At 41.5% G+C, this 15296-nt stretch overlaps 1 protein-coding gene across 1 annotated transcript in view; it reads right to left on the reverse strand.

Annotated features, from left to right (window-relative positions):
* Positions 1-15013, reverse strand: part of CLMN (calmin) — a 73111-nt gene extending 58098 nt beyond the window's left edge. Inside the window, exon 1 of the mRNA XM_067295631.1 lies at positions 14900-15013. Within this exon, the coding sequence (XP_067151732.1) occupies positions 14900-14981 (82 nt within the window). The 5' untranslated portion in view covers positions 14982-15013. The remainder of the gene's footprint in view (positions 1-14899) is intronic.
* Positions 15014-15296: the final 283 nt, after the last annotated feature.

The raw sequence follows: 15296 nt of genomic DNA on the forward strand, positions 1-15296 counted from the left end.
TCTGAGACACTGAAGCAACCCTCCTCTTGCTGCCCTGGTGCAACCACCTTCCCCTGCAGCCTCCTTGGACAAGCCTAATCCCTACGCTGATACTCTGCACCTCTTTTCAGAACACTACAGAATCTCTCTTTAACCACTTTTCTTCTCCCTGTCTTATTATTTACCATTTATCAAAATTAACTTAAAAACTCATTAATAAAATGAAGATCATGATCTTCCATAAAGTGACTCAAGAGGGTTACAGAGGTAAAACTACCATAAAAAAACAGAATCTGTCCCCCAAATGTATGGTCCTAAATCATATTATGTTCAAGAAGCTATTAAGGGAGGTAAGATGATTAGAATGGTTACATTTTTACTGCAAATTTACAAATGTATTTTCTTAAAGATGTTCTATTTCTCAGGGTCAAGAATATGAAAAAGTAGAAGGACCCAGGAGAGGTGAGGAAAAAAAAAGGTGGTCCCTGGTTTAGACGGTTCATCTGGAAACCATCAGCATTGGCTCATGAAACTTGGTAGTACAAATGAAGCTATCGATTATATGATAGTGAAATAAAGTTTCACAGCAAGTAAAACATCCTGGGAATATATTTCAAATGATGTTACAGTGAACAGACAAACTGCTTTGCAACATATTCTGCATAAAAATCTTAACTGCTAATCTGTAAATATAACAGGCCTCACAATGAAGGCAAAATAATTTAAAGACTAGTTCAGAGGTCCGTATAGAAGTAGAATGAAGCTGAGGATCCCAAGACTTAGACTAGGCTCAAAATACTAATTCCTAGGTCTGAAAGTAAATAACCTCTAAGCTACTTTCTAACTGAGGAGTAACACAACCCAAACCAAGCTGTAACCCGTTTAATGTGCGAGTCTCATCTATACCATTTTAACTCTATTAGTAGTGTCACTGTCCTTTACATATTTTCAGAATAAGGTTTTGATATCTGTAATGAGCACACAAGGAGTTTACAGTTTCCCCATTACCAGGCTTTACAGCCCAAATAAGCAAATTAAAGGTAAAGCATGGGAAAAGGAAAGTGAGAGGAATAGCAAAATGTCACTTAATCTTGTGAGTTCCACCTTTAATAACTTTAGATAGCTTCCACATTGGAAGTAAAGTAAATAAACATTAGTAGTAAGTGGTTTGGGGTAAAACTGAAAACCCCTATTTAGTTTTATTTTGTTTTGTGACCTACCCATCTGATCAAGTATAGACAAAAGTTATAAAAAGAGAATAGGTATGTTGCATTTGTAACACAAAGGGCAGTCTTTAATATCATACAAAGAATACTAGCAGAGATGGTGAATCAACATTTTGCAGGAAGATCCATGCACTTCCACATGAATGAGACATGGGCTAGGAGAAGACAGTATTATGCACTGCCATCAGTATGTCAGAAGTGATTTGTTGTCCAAGCTTACCATTCAGATGGTACCAAAAATACTCCAAACTTTCTATGTGCACAAAGGTCTTACTTTAATTAAAAAGATGGTTTAATTGTTCAGAAAACATACTGGTTTCTTTGAGTACTCCCAGTTCATTTTCCACTGCTGAACCTGCTCTGTATTTTGCTTGCAGTGGCTTAACAAGGATGATGTACATTAATTAGAAAACCTCAAAAGGTAGAGTTGGGGAGCAACAGCACAAGAAGGGTAGCTGTACCAAATGGTCATATTCCAAAAGGGGAGAGAAGAAGGAACTGGGAAAAAAAGAGCTACATTATGCTTCCCTGGCTGATATACCAGCAAGGTCTTCAGAAAAGAAATGGTCTCTGGAAGGCATGTCCATAGACCTGCATGCAGGACAGCACTGACGCACAGCTGAGGAGAAACTATGTGATCCATGTTCATATGAAATATGAAATAGCTCAAACACACCACAGGAGTGGTGGCTGCTTCTGTTTTAGATCAGTTTTAACTCTGTGAGGGGGGTTACCCATAAAGGAGCCAGAGCAACAGGACTTTATGCCAGTTAGCAAACTCCCATTTTTATAACACTTTTACTTTTGATGGGAACCTGAAAATCTTCATAAAAAGCTCCCAGTGAAGTAATTGCTTTCTTTTCACTTCAACCCAGTAGACTCCCACAGGTTTCAGTGTATTTTATCTCTTTTAAGTGAATTGTACAGCTTCTCTTAAAAGGCTCACCTTTAAAAAAGCAGCCTAGAAAATACTAGTCTAAATTTGACATAATTTCCTCTATGTTTCAAAGCCAGGGAAGGGCTTTTCTGGAAGAAAGATAACCAAGTAGATTGAAAATCTGCTGCAGAAAAAAAAAAAAAAAAGCAGACAAAAAAGAAAGAAAGAAAAAAGAAAGGAATAAACTGCTGGGAAAGTGTGTGGGTGGTATGATTCTGTCTTTAATCTGACAGGTGTATGTCAGCACTTCTCCACACACATACCTATAAGGGATCTATTTGTTTTCCTCCTTTCACTGCTATAGCTTTCTACTGTTTTCTAATTATATTCCTTATTTTTGGGTTAGCTTCCTGCCAGTCTCTTCATGACATCCAAAAAGCTAACAATTAAAACAGAAGAAAAGCTTAACCTTTTTTCATCAATGCTTTTGTCTTTCTAAGTTCCCCAAACAAATTCCTCTTGAAATTAAAAAAAATAATATCGTCAACCATGCAATAGACTACGTGGTCCAAAAAGAGATTTACACACTGGTAACTAGGGAGCAGGCAGAGGAGGCGGCTGCTCAGCTGATGGATATAAATAGTAAAATCCTAGTCAACAGGATATTATTGTTCTTTGGGGTTCCCAAAGAAGACTTAAGCAATGGATCAGCTCCTACGCACATGCAGAGCTCAAGGCAGGGCCAGCGTGTAGTGGGGAGGTAGGACCAGCCCTGCCCATGAAGGACTCAAGGCTATTTCTAAAGTTACCAGGTCTGAGTGCTTCTGATGTTCCAGTGGGATGAAAGACTGAAAAGGTGGGGGGAAAGGGCTCGGCAAAACACCTGTCATCTATTCCCTTACCTATCAATAACTCATCTCTGAAAAACATGAGGCTAAATAGCAGTGCTTTCCCCTATTCGTGTCTTGAAGGCAAGCTTAGATAGGGATCCACAGACTGATACCAAAGAGTTTGACAAACTGAGAAAAGAAAAAGAACATAAAAAGAAGTCTTCCAGAAGCAGGTCAGAATGACTTATTTATCAAGATGTGGTTCCACAAGACTCCGGCTTCAACAGTGAAGGCAACTTACAGTCTCAGGTATTGCAAAGGTTTCACTATAAACTACCTTTCAAGGTGAGGCAATTAATTAATTAGCCTCATCCCTCTATGGCCTTTACAGAAAAGAAAAAAGAATCTGAGTGCTGTCCTATTTCTAATTTTGTTTCTGTTAACTCTCGGACTTCCTTCTCTCGCAGAACGTCACCTTATATCACTATAATTGTCCTGAGCAGACAGACATCTTTAGATGATCTCTCAGCATTTGGGCAGGATTAATATGTTTCATCCATGCCCTAAGCAAGTTCTCCCTTGGTCTTCCTCTCTACCTCCCCCTGAGCTCTTTCACACATTTCAGACAAAGGAGACATGGTTTCGGGCCACTCTGTTAAAATAACATTTGGATGATTCTGTGAACTGAACTTAAGAGTATGATTTGACAGCAAGTTTGGCTTTTTTTGTGTGTGTGTGTGTGAAAGTAGAACAAACAGTGGGATGGCATCACCCTTTTGTCTTCTACTTTTCCCTACTGGCGAAGAAGTATTTTCTGAAGTCTCATGGTGATCATCTGTATGAGTTACTATTTTATCATCTTCAGGTAAAACCTGGATCGAAAGGTGGGTTGGGAGGTTAATGTAAATTAACAAGTTCTAAAAGTTTAAGATAGACCAGGCAGTATATATGTATTACAATTCATATAAATTATGTGTGTGGATAGATATCACTGTTAGAAGGTGAAGGGGAGAAAAAAGGCATGAAGAGAGGAAATAGGTCAGGTAGCTAGAATGGTCACTTTGAAATTAGAAGATCAAGGTTCAAAGCCTGCCCCACCAAAACTTTCCATGTTCACACACAAAAACTATGTGATTAGGCTATCCAAATAACTTTAAAATGAGTCCTCTGACTTTCATGTGCTTTTGTTACCCAACTTGAAAATAGGGATGTCATCTAGATAAACACATCAAAACCACAAGACATTGAAACACTACAGAAATAGAAATAATTCTCTGTTAGAAGGTATTAAGAACACATTTGAATTTTAGTCAAGACAAACCCAAAGCAGTGGGAAAGAAAGCCTGCAGGCATCAATATTACTATCTGAGTACTAGAACTCAAGCTTGGACCCTCTCTGTAAAACCACAATTATTAAATGCTCCTTCCACCTCCCTAACAATCCTATCATTCTGTAAGAATGCAATATGTGCAAGAACATACACGCATAACAGCATCTGCAAGCCAAAATGAAGTGGGCAGCCCACATGAATCTTTTTGTCACGTGGAAATCATGTTAGCACATTATGCTGTGTTTTTCACGCAGTTCCTGAGAGGAGGCCTGTGTTTAGGCTCCAAATCTGATCGTTAGTGTGATAAATGAAATGAGCAGAAACTCTGGCTTGTACAGCCTGAACTGCAGCAGCTCTGTGGTCAGTCATTGCTCTAAGTTTTGGTTCATCAGTGAAATGAGAATACGAGAGGTCAAGTGAACATTAAGTTTATAATTAAGGGTCTGAAAGACAAAGCTGTCTACCGGCTTGAGCAGCACGAAGTAGTGGTCTCATGTGAGCTTGCTGCAGGTGTCTAGACCACCTCTGCAACTGGCTTTCATCCTCAGCATCTGCATAAAAGTGAAGGGCTGAGCATGCCTGAAAAAAATCTGCTTTAGAGCCAGCTGTGGGAGAGCCAACAACATGTTGTTTAGACCACCCCCAAAATTAAAGGAAGAGTCAAGGGCTTCAAAGGTCCCCACGATCTGACGAGCTAAAGCAAAACCTAAATATAACTGCCTGTGTTCATTAGTTTCAAAAGAGTCTTGAGAGAAACAGGGATATCAGCTTTCCAGACCTCAAGGTTATATCTCCCAGCACCTGAGTTCCTGGTCCTATTCAGGACAAGACAGAAAGCATGTGTTGTCCTTCTTCTGTAGATACAGGCTACCATCTCCAGGGTCACAACTGTTTCCTGACTTAAGAGTAGTCAAACTGGTGCAACCTCAAGGTTCTTAAATTAAAATAAACTCATGATGAGTGATACTGCCAATTGCAGCACTATTGACGAAGGATTTTATAGCGTTGCTTAGTTGTATTGGCAACCAAAACACGGTGCTTCCTTTCGATATGCACAGTTTTTGAAGACAATTAGGTCTCCTACCCTTTTTGATCCTTCCAATAAACATATTATGTTTTAAAGTTTTGAAAGGCCAACAGTAAATACATCAAACAGACTGTCTACCTTCAAAAGAAGAAATGTAGCTTACCCAGCAAAAATTCACACACAGTCTTCTTTCAGCCAAGGTCAATAATTGTATTAACTTCTGTAAGAAGGCTGAGAAAAAGTTCCTTTTAACTAACATGAAATCCTTTTAAAACTTTATAACAGGGAGAAAAGGAAGAACACACTCAAGGGTCCCTGTAACTTTAAATCACTCCTTGTCCTGTCTCCAGAGAGATCTTTAAAGAAAAAAAAATAATCAGAGAGCAACAGGAACTAAATGTTGTTTAATGGCATTCATCGCCAAGGACAGGAAGGCCCCTGCCCAGCCGTGGGATTTTAAGAACAAGGACAGGGACCAAAAGCTTCACCAACTACACTGAAAAATAACTGCTGAAATCACACAGGATTTGTGACAGAATTAGGCTTACTAAGCACGTTGTCGAAAAGATAGAATTGATGGGGTGAAATCTATCTTACCACATGGTTGCCAGAAGCTATGCCCAGTTAACAGAGGATATTCTACTAAATAAACCTAAAAGGCTATATTCCACCCTGCTTACTCACTAAACACTCAAGCAAGGACACTTAAGAGCTCTGCTTGCATCTCCACATCATTATAAAAATGTATTACATAATCTTCACAGGGCCTCTATGAGCATGAAAACATCATCTTCAAATGCTACTTTCAATGACCAAAGCACCACAACAAATAGAGCTGGAGTCTGGATAAGGATCAGACAAGTTTCCTCATTTCTTGGCCTAAGATTAGTCAAAAGATAATGCTATATTTTAGGAAAGCAAATATTATTCTGGATATATACCCTAAACTAGAGGTGCTTAAAAAGACTGTTTATAAAAGTACCTTTATCTCTAAAAGCCAATGAGACTAGCAGGCGCTCTCTGCCCTCTGAGGCCTTGTTCTCGTTTGGGCAGGATTTTTATGATTCACTGATTTTAAGTATTACATAAAGGCATTAGCTGCAGTCCCTCCGGAGCTCTCCCTAGGTCTGGGAGCTCCGTGCTACCAGGATTAGCACAGACAGATCTGGTCTTCTGCTTCTCAGTGGCTCTTCCCCATTTGCCCACTTTTGTTTGCCTTGTTACTCTCCCTGGGCAAAAAGCCCAGACCAATTTATGTTTCCTTCCTTATATATATCCCAGACACTGCTTCTGAAGTGGGCATTTCATACTATGTTATTTATAAATATGTTATATATTTATTAACTTATAATTGGAGTTCATGTTTATAATGAACATCAGCAAGAGCTAGAAAGCTTTAAGCCTGTGTCCAGAAGCAGTCAAATGAAGGATCAGTTTTTAACAAAGTTATCCTCATTGACATTGCTTTTATTTGCAACCAGTGCCTGGACTCTCCTGCCCTTCCCATTTTTCACTGAGCCAAGGGAAGGATAATCAGCCCTTGGTTGTGAACTAGATGAACTATGTATATAAAAAAAAATACTGATATACATTAGGGGTTTCTTTGCAAAGACTAAAATGAAACAGCAATGTACTTATATCTAACCAGTAGCGCACAACAAAAAGGCAGGCTGTGCACGTAACTCATCGCTGTACCACAATCCAGAGCTTCAGCTGAAGTTCGGTCGAAGAATAACTTCAACAGAAGTTGAGGCTGTGATAGAGGCTCTCATAAAGTAGGAATATTATATGGGGGCCTGGTCATCAAGGTGTTTATTGTAGTGTTATTTGGCTTTTTGAAGAAAAGGTTGGAAAAACAGGCTGGAAGAATAAAAATGTGGCTCGACATAAACACTTGAGAGTTATGAGACGGGTAACCTGTCACGTGACCATTAACAGCAACCGTAAAGCTGGGTGGGGAGGAAACAAATGCATGTAGGGAGTTTATTTGATGTTCATTCTCCCCTGTAAATACTCTCTTCTTGGTGCAACGTACAAAATACCTTCTTTTAAGGGCTTCTTGTTAACCAGAGACTGCAACAGCTTCTCCACAGTGAACAACAGCCCCTTAAGAGAGTCCCAGCGCCCCCAAGGCAGGATCCCAGGTGCCAGACCCAAATCTCAGCTCCAGGTAAGCATGGCTGAAACAGGAGCCCCCACTCTGTGGCTCCCCGCTCTGGTGGCATCTGATTTACCACCACCAGGCAAGATTTAGTTTTGTACTTAAAATCCTGGTGCATTTTAAGGCTGTGATGCTGCAATTGGATCTAGCTGGGCAAGCTGCTGGGTACAGGCAGAGCATCACGGACAGATTTCAGCAGGCCTCCAGAGGGACTCATATGCCACAAGCGGTACCAGAGTGAGCGAGGATTTGCACTGTGGGACTCGGTCCGGATCACATGTAAATCCAACCAACTGTGCTTTCTTTAATGGACATTGAGTAGTACAGGAGACTCACGTGCCCAGCTTGGTACACAAAATGTCCTCATTCCCAGTGTTAATTAGGATAGGATTAAGATCCAAAGGGATCCATCCTTTAAAGATACAAGGACTGGGATATAAATATTTCTATCTGAAATCAATCTTGTGGCACATATTTTGTGAGCGGGTCTTTTTTAAAAACAACTAGAATTATACTATCAAAATAGAAAAACACAAAAATTGCCATAATGAAGCAAATCAACAATACTGATCTAGAAGGATCTTTTTTCTGACCATGGACAGTAAAAGATGCTAAGTTAAGAAGTATAAAAACAAGGTAACTCATTGTTCATAGATTCACTGGGTTTGAATTATACAGATATATATCAAGAGTAACTTTCAAGATACTGCAGTACAAAATACATTTTTACATATGTCAGAATTAGTCAAAAATAATTAACAGCATCCCTCTATGTACTATATTATTTTAACAATGATGTCTTGAATCATGCCATTAAATTAAGTAGTAGGTATAGAGATCACAGTTATCTTTTAAGTGTTACTGATAACATCTTTTCAGATTCAATGGGTGGCAGAACCAGAAATCCTCTCTGCCCGTAGGTTACACGTCCACAGGCTTTCGTTCTGCTGGCATCAGGCTGTTGCTATGCTGAGCCTCCTTGGAAGATGCAGATTTAAAGTTGTGATTGTGGCTACAGAATCTCAAACTACAGCTAAAATGTAGCTCAGCTGTTTGCATGGAAATAGGCACCAATTATAGTGAAGTAAAATCTATCCTGCAATTCCACTGATCATTACAGTAACCTACCACCCCTGTACTTAAGTGGGGAGAGATAAAAATAGAATAGCAGGTAGAGAGAAATGTAGAAAAAGACTGTTATTTCTCAAAATGTTCTGTGATGCCATTTACCACACTAGCATTGACACAGATGCAACTAATTATCTGATAATTTCTTCTCCTGAATACATAATTTTGAGACTCTTTTTGACTTCTATATGACAGATAATATTTGGCTCTTCCCCTTTAAACATCTGTCCTTAACAATTATTCTGCAACAACAGTAAGTTTAAACAGCACAGGACATAACCAAATCAGCGTTTAAATGGACACTGACAAGCCACAAGGCCCAAGGTTGTTTCTTCTTTCCCCATAGGAAGCTGTCTTTAAAAAGAAGAAAGGAAGCAAAGTCATTCCTTTGTAGTATTTTCAAAGCAAACACCACAAATATTGAGGATGCAAGTGAAATAACCTTCAAATCTCTTTAGGAGAAAACAAATGGATTGTATTTCTGTCCAAACTGAGTGGAAATATAATAAATAAACAGGAGAAACTATTAGAAGTACATTATATTTTTAATTGGCATTAGTTTTAATACTGTGTTTTGAAGATTTTCATTTTTTAACTAATGCTCTCCAGTTAATTTCAGGAAAGTGATAAAAGTCTGAGATCTCACCAGCTCTCGTAAGTAATGCTGAGGCTGCTCAGCACTTGAATGGCAACTTGCCAGGAAAAGAAACAAAATGGGATGTTGGTGAGTGACAGCAGCAGATTAATCCCAGGCCTCAAGTTACCTCCATGCTTGGAGAATCACAGGCTAAACCAGAACAGTCTCTCTTATGAAGAAGTGTAAATGTAACCTGTGTTAGAGTTCATTTGACTATGGAGCTATTGGGCATGATTTGAATTTGGTGTAATTTCATTCATGCAATGGGACAGAGAGCCCAGACTTCTAATTTGTTAGAGAAATTAGGCATTGACCTTGTTAAAATTGCATGCTGCAACATGCATTCAGTACTTTCTCTTACCTCCCACTGCTTCTTTATTTCGTTGCCAGTGTTTCCTACTTTTGGGGCAGGTAAGTCTTCCTTTACTGTCATTGCTGACAAATACCATAAGTCATAAAATTGCCATTACAGAGACTAGCCACACCAGAAGAATTACATTTCCAGCATTATCTTTGGTTTCTTATCCCTGGATCTGAATCTTTATTTTTGGGTTTCACATTTATAACTCCCAGGCCTATTTAACTTCATTTTTATATGGAATAATATTACTTTGCGGTTCTACAGCACTCCATCTAAGGTTCTCCAGGCAATTTAATCTTTCCAAATGTCACCTTACTCTAGAAGGAGCTCCACTGAAATTAACATGTCTACGGGCAGAATAAATATGGGAACAAGTTACAGAAGAATTAAAACAGTGAACAGTTATAGCACCTTACTTTTGTCAGAATGAATGGATGTATTAAAAAAAAGTTTCCTTCCATTTATAAAATTTCCATGTGCTTGAAAGGCTTGTCAAACTATACCAAAAAAGTTGAATGCTGCTGTATCCTGTAATTAAAAAAAAAAAAAATCACTCCCTATAGTTAAGTGCAAGTCGTCAGTATTATGCTTCATACATAAACGGATAAATAAAGATAAACAGAGAGAAATGTTTTGAAGAGTTGCTGACTGACTTTGAACATCTGCCTTTAGCTGTCCAGTCAGAGATGTGTAAGCCCCTAAAAGTAAAGATATTTAGATATTTAACTCTCACTGAAACTACTAGGAGTTAGGCACCTGTATTACCTCTAAAAACATAGGCTTTGGGACTGGTTATTTCAAAGTCCTGCAAAGCTGAGGTTCATACCAGTAACAGCTACAGTTATTAGTGTCCAAAACTTATAAAAGTCTTGATCCTAAGAATCCAAATGGGAAGACAATCAAATCAGAGGGCACTGAGAGTTTGTGACTGATTCATCCAAAGTTACACATTAGGGCAACAATGGGGAGCCTATGGGGCTGGTACTGATCTTTTTCTTTCAGCTTGTGATCACTTTTTTGCATTATTTCTGACACCACTACAGTATGTTCATGTGTAGCCCTCCAAATGTTTGCAGGCCATGCAACCCTCAGCAAAGAAAGCCTGAGACTCAGGAAACTATTTAAATCTACCAAAATCAAGAAAAATGCACCTATGGATTTCTGTGGGTTCTGGATAAAAGAGTAGCAAAATGAGATAAAGAGTACAGGACTTTTGACTCCTTGCCTAGTCCTCCGATCAATGAATCAGACTTTTACCATCCCAGTCCATATTCTTATAAATAGAAGAAATGAAAATTCAAATCAAAATTACTTTAAAATGGTGGTGATAGCACTCATTTTCCAGAGATGAACAAAACTTCTGGCTATAAAAGTATTCATCTCTGCATATATCATTCCAAGGAATGGAAGGAAAGATATGCACTACTAAATATACATTCAGACTATTGCAAAGTACCGAATTCAGGACAAAAATATCATCTAAAAAAGAATAATTCCTGCTGGGGATGTTGCCTCTTTCCAGTGAGTGCAATTCACCACATAAGGAAGTGTATTTTTGATGATCCTAAATCAAGCTTCCAGGAGGGAAGATTTTAAAATATTCTTGTGTTGTAACAAAATGTTCCTGCTGGTGTTATAATGAAGGAAAGAAAGAAAGAAAAAAAAAAACCTCTTCCTGGCAGGAAATTAATTATTGAACATTCCAGTGCTTGATGATGCGCTCCTACATTCTGTGCAGTCTTTCCATTTTTCTCTCTCAAAATGTAGCAAAATGCATTATGGAGAATATGGAAAAACAAAAAGAGCTCCAGAAAACCAGCTTATCAAATGCATTTAGAAACCAAACAGAACTGGAGTGAGGAATGTGGTTTGTGTGTCACCACACCTGCTGCCTATTCCCTCTTTGCTTCCCCCTCTCCTCTTCTTCATCACATTGCCACTTCTGCTTCTGTGCCCTGAAATTACTTCTGTCTAAGAGGGAAGCTGTTCTCCAGGCTTTTAGCATCACTTACCTGCAACAGCTTTGAACTATCACTTCCTTCACTGGAAAAATAAAATGGAAAATCTCAGTTCTTAATGAAAAGGCAAAATAAAAGCCAATCATCATGTGCCTGTGTCTAAACATCCAGCTGCAGTTCCATTTTTAAAACCATCTTTTTTTTTTTTCCTTATGTCCAGTCAGTTTAGCAAACTTCACCAATGGCTGTCAGTTTTAGTCTTCCTGTGAAAAAGCTGAAAAAAAAGTGCATGCCATAACTTCACCAATCGGTTCTATGACAGAATATATAGTTACTGAACCTACATATGCATCTAGAAATATACTGAATTCAGCGAGCTTATCCTGCTGCCAGAAGCACACCCATGAAAGCAGACGCTTTCCAGTAACTGGCATCCTGGATCCTCAAGTGGTGCTTTTTCGAACTACCAAACTACAGAGGGAACGTAACAGACTGAAACCACAGATGCCAACTGCAGATAGTGTTTTACGTGATCAGTACTCCATAGCTTAGTTAGGACATGATGAAGAACTTTTCATGATAAATGAATAATTTTGGTTTTTTAAAAAAGGCAGCGAGAGTATGGGAAACTACTACAGCAAATGGCTGTATGATGCCCACAGAAACTTTCACACCAGGTAGGCTGCTGAGGCAGTAGCGGTACCGTTTCTCATGGGCATCACTACTGTCTCATGGGGCTTATTGACCTCACGCGCTTCCCTCAGCTGCCAGGCAGGATGTCTTGGACACAGCATGACAGTAATACTGCTCTGGCTTCCAGACCAGAAATAGCTCGTACTTGGCTAGTTCAGTGCACCAGCAGAGCAAGATGGTCAGTCTCCATCCCTACACGCAGACGTGCCAGTGTTTTCATGTGTTGTTCATATCTGCAAATGTTTAGCTGCTGCCTACCACCCTCCCCTTAGAACATACTCCTGTGCATCTGAGACACCTCTTGGTTCCTTATTCACACAAGGGGTCCCAGCAACTGGGACTGGTAATTCAAGGATGCATCTTCACAGATGCAAAATCTTCCCTTGAAAGAAAGCACTTTGGAATAAGACAAAACATCAACTTCATAGCATCTCCCTAAACACAGAGGTACTTGCAAGTGTGACAGCAGCAGTGCAGGAGCAGGAGCCGCAGCAGCAGACCAGCAGTTGCCCTCACCACCGGGGCCCTCTGCGAGGCCCAGAGAGGAGCAGGGACCTGCAGGAGCTCTGTTGGTGCTGGTGGAAACCCAGCATCATCCTGAGCTATTTTTTCATCCTAGCCTCATGGCTTTCCAGCACAGCAAAGCTGCTATTGATTCTGCAACTGATACACAACGATACTAGTGGTGACTCAGATCACATTGTTCTGAGAAAAAAAATTTTGAATTATAAAACAGAAGCAAGTTTCATTTCTTTGCTACATATGAACATAAAAGCATATGCTGGCATTTAATAAGAAACTATACTGAAGAGAAGCGCCATGCTTTGCCACTGAGCCCTTGCATCACAAAATCGCACTCGCCTGAATATCACTCACCATCTGTAAAATGTTTTTCACTTCTAGAAGATAATGTGAGATCTATGTGTTAAAAATAATATATACTGTAAGCAATAGCTATTATCACTTACTTTGGAGCGGCACCTTAGAACAAATGTCTTTTTCTCCCCTGAAATAGCCCACGCAAGGCATAAAACTTCTTAAAACCCTAGTTAGCAGCACAAACAAGGTGACAACTAATATACCTCTTAAAAATTTCTCTTGTATTTTAAGAAGGTAGGGGAAGGTTTTTCCTGAACATAATGTTATTCAGAGGAATTTGCCCTGTAGGACAACATTCTCCTGCAGGACTATAGGAATTCTGGAGAAGGCTGTGTGCATCTGTATAAATGTATCTTAAGTTCCAGAGAGGGAAAAGAGTTTAACTCCTTCTTACACAAATGATTGAAGGCAAAGGGAAAACCAGATTATTTTTTCGAAAAATACATTTTTTTTCTATTCCTTCTCAAAACAAATGCCTATGAATTTAAGATTAACCCTTTTTAATCACTACAATGTTGAGCAATAGGAGATTAGATGCAGGCCATCCATCCAAACACAGAACCAAAAGAGATGGGGCCAGGAGTCAGAGAAATGTAGACTTATGTATAACAAGAGACTGTCAAAACAAGAGGGGAGTCCAATCCAAACTCGCCAGCGCTGACTCCAATCAGACTCTGAATTTTGGACGTTATGAAGATGCAGGTCAAAATGTTGTGGAATAAGTCCATCTGCATTAACTGCATTAACATGACATCAGAGCTGAAAGACTGGCTAATTTGGGTCTCTTTTCAGATAAATTATACATGTTGTATAAACAAAACAAACCAAAACTAATTTCCAGTGACTGCACTGTCTCTTCCAGTAGACAGTGCTTTAATATCATTATGCATAAACAGGAAGAGATGATGATCTGTAATTCAAGTCCATTATTTTTATGGGACATGGAGATACATGGCAGTATTATGCAAATTGTTGATTAAGAAGATTGGTATGCTACATTAAACAAATAGCTTTTCCATGCCTACGAACCAAGGCTGCTTTTTATTGTTACATTTGTTCTTGCTGTCCTTGCCAATCACGACGAGTTAGTTGGAGGGGGCAAACACAACTTCAGAGCAACTATTATATTGATGCTGAACTACATTCAGACCTAGATTTTGTGCCAACGCAGCCTGTGGCAGAACAGGAAAGTATCTTGTAGATGATTTATCCAAAAACTCTCCCCATGTTTATTCTACTGTAGCATATGAGAAGGTACATTAAATTAAGTACTGGGATAGCCCTCAGCTTCCTTTCAAACTGCCTGGATACAGACCTGGAGCCCTGTACTGGCTTCAGCCGAGTATCTCCACACCTCTACGTCGGAGCGATGGGGCAGACGCTGGCTCAGAGTCTGTGAGCACCTTCGCCGGGCTCCAAAACAGACAGGAGCCCCAGGTGCCGTTACCCCGGGGAGGCAGGGGAGGCCCTGCACTGCTTTCTCTGCGCATCGCAACCAGTGACCAAAAAGTGCCTGACCTGAACGTCGGTTCAGACCCCCCACCACGGTCCCAGGCACGGCCCGGGAGGCGGCAGACCCTCCTCGGGCTCCCGGGGGCAGCGGGGCCGGCGCCGCGCCCCGCCGGCTCCCCGCACCCGGGGCAGCTTTGCCCCCCGGGGGCAAACACCGGCCCCGCCGCCCCTGCCCGCGGGCCCCGGCGGCGCCGCCCGGTCCCTCCCGGGGTCACCTGCAAGGCGCGCCCGCCCCGAGCCGAGCCGAGCCGCGCCGCGCCGCGCCGAGCCGAGCCGCGGGGGGCGGCGGGGGCTCCCTACCCTGCAGGTTCTGCACGCGGATGTCGCTGATCTGCCCGATGAGCTCCTCGCGCTGGAACCAGTCCCACTCGTGCCCGGCCATGGGGCAGCCGCCGGCCGCGCCGGCGCCGGCACCGGCACCGCCGCCGCCGCCCTCAGCCGCAGCGGCACCGACGGCGGGCGCGCAGCGGAGCGCGGTGCGGAGCAGAGGAGCGGAGCGGAGCGGAGCGGGGCGGGGGGGCGGCCCCTCTCCGCGCCGCGCCCCGCCCCGCCCCGCGGCCCTCCCTCGCCGGGGGCGGCGGAGCGGGGCGGAGCGGGGCCGGCGGCGGCCGGGTGCGCACGGTGGGGAGCTCCCCGCCTCCCGCCTCCGCCGAGGGGACCCCCGGCCACTCGCCGCGCCGCGCCGCTCCCGGCCCGG

The sequence above is a fragment of the Apteryx mantelli genome, chromosome 4, assembly GCF_036417845.1.
Source record: "Apteryx mantelli isolate bAptMan1 chromosome 4, bAptMan1.hap1, whole genome shotgun sequence".
In the NCBI taxonomy this organism is placed as follows: domain Eukaryota; kingdom Metazoa; phylum Chordata; class Aves; order Apterygiformes; family Apterygidae; genus Apteryx; species Apteryx mantelli.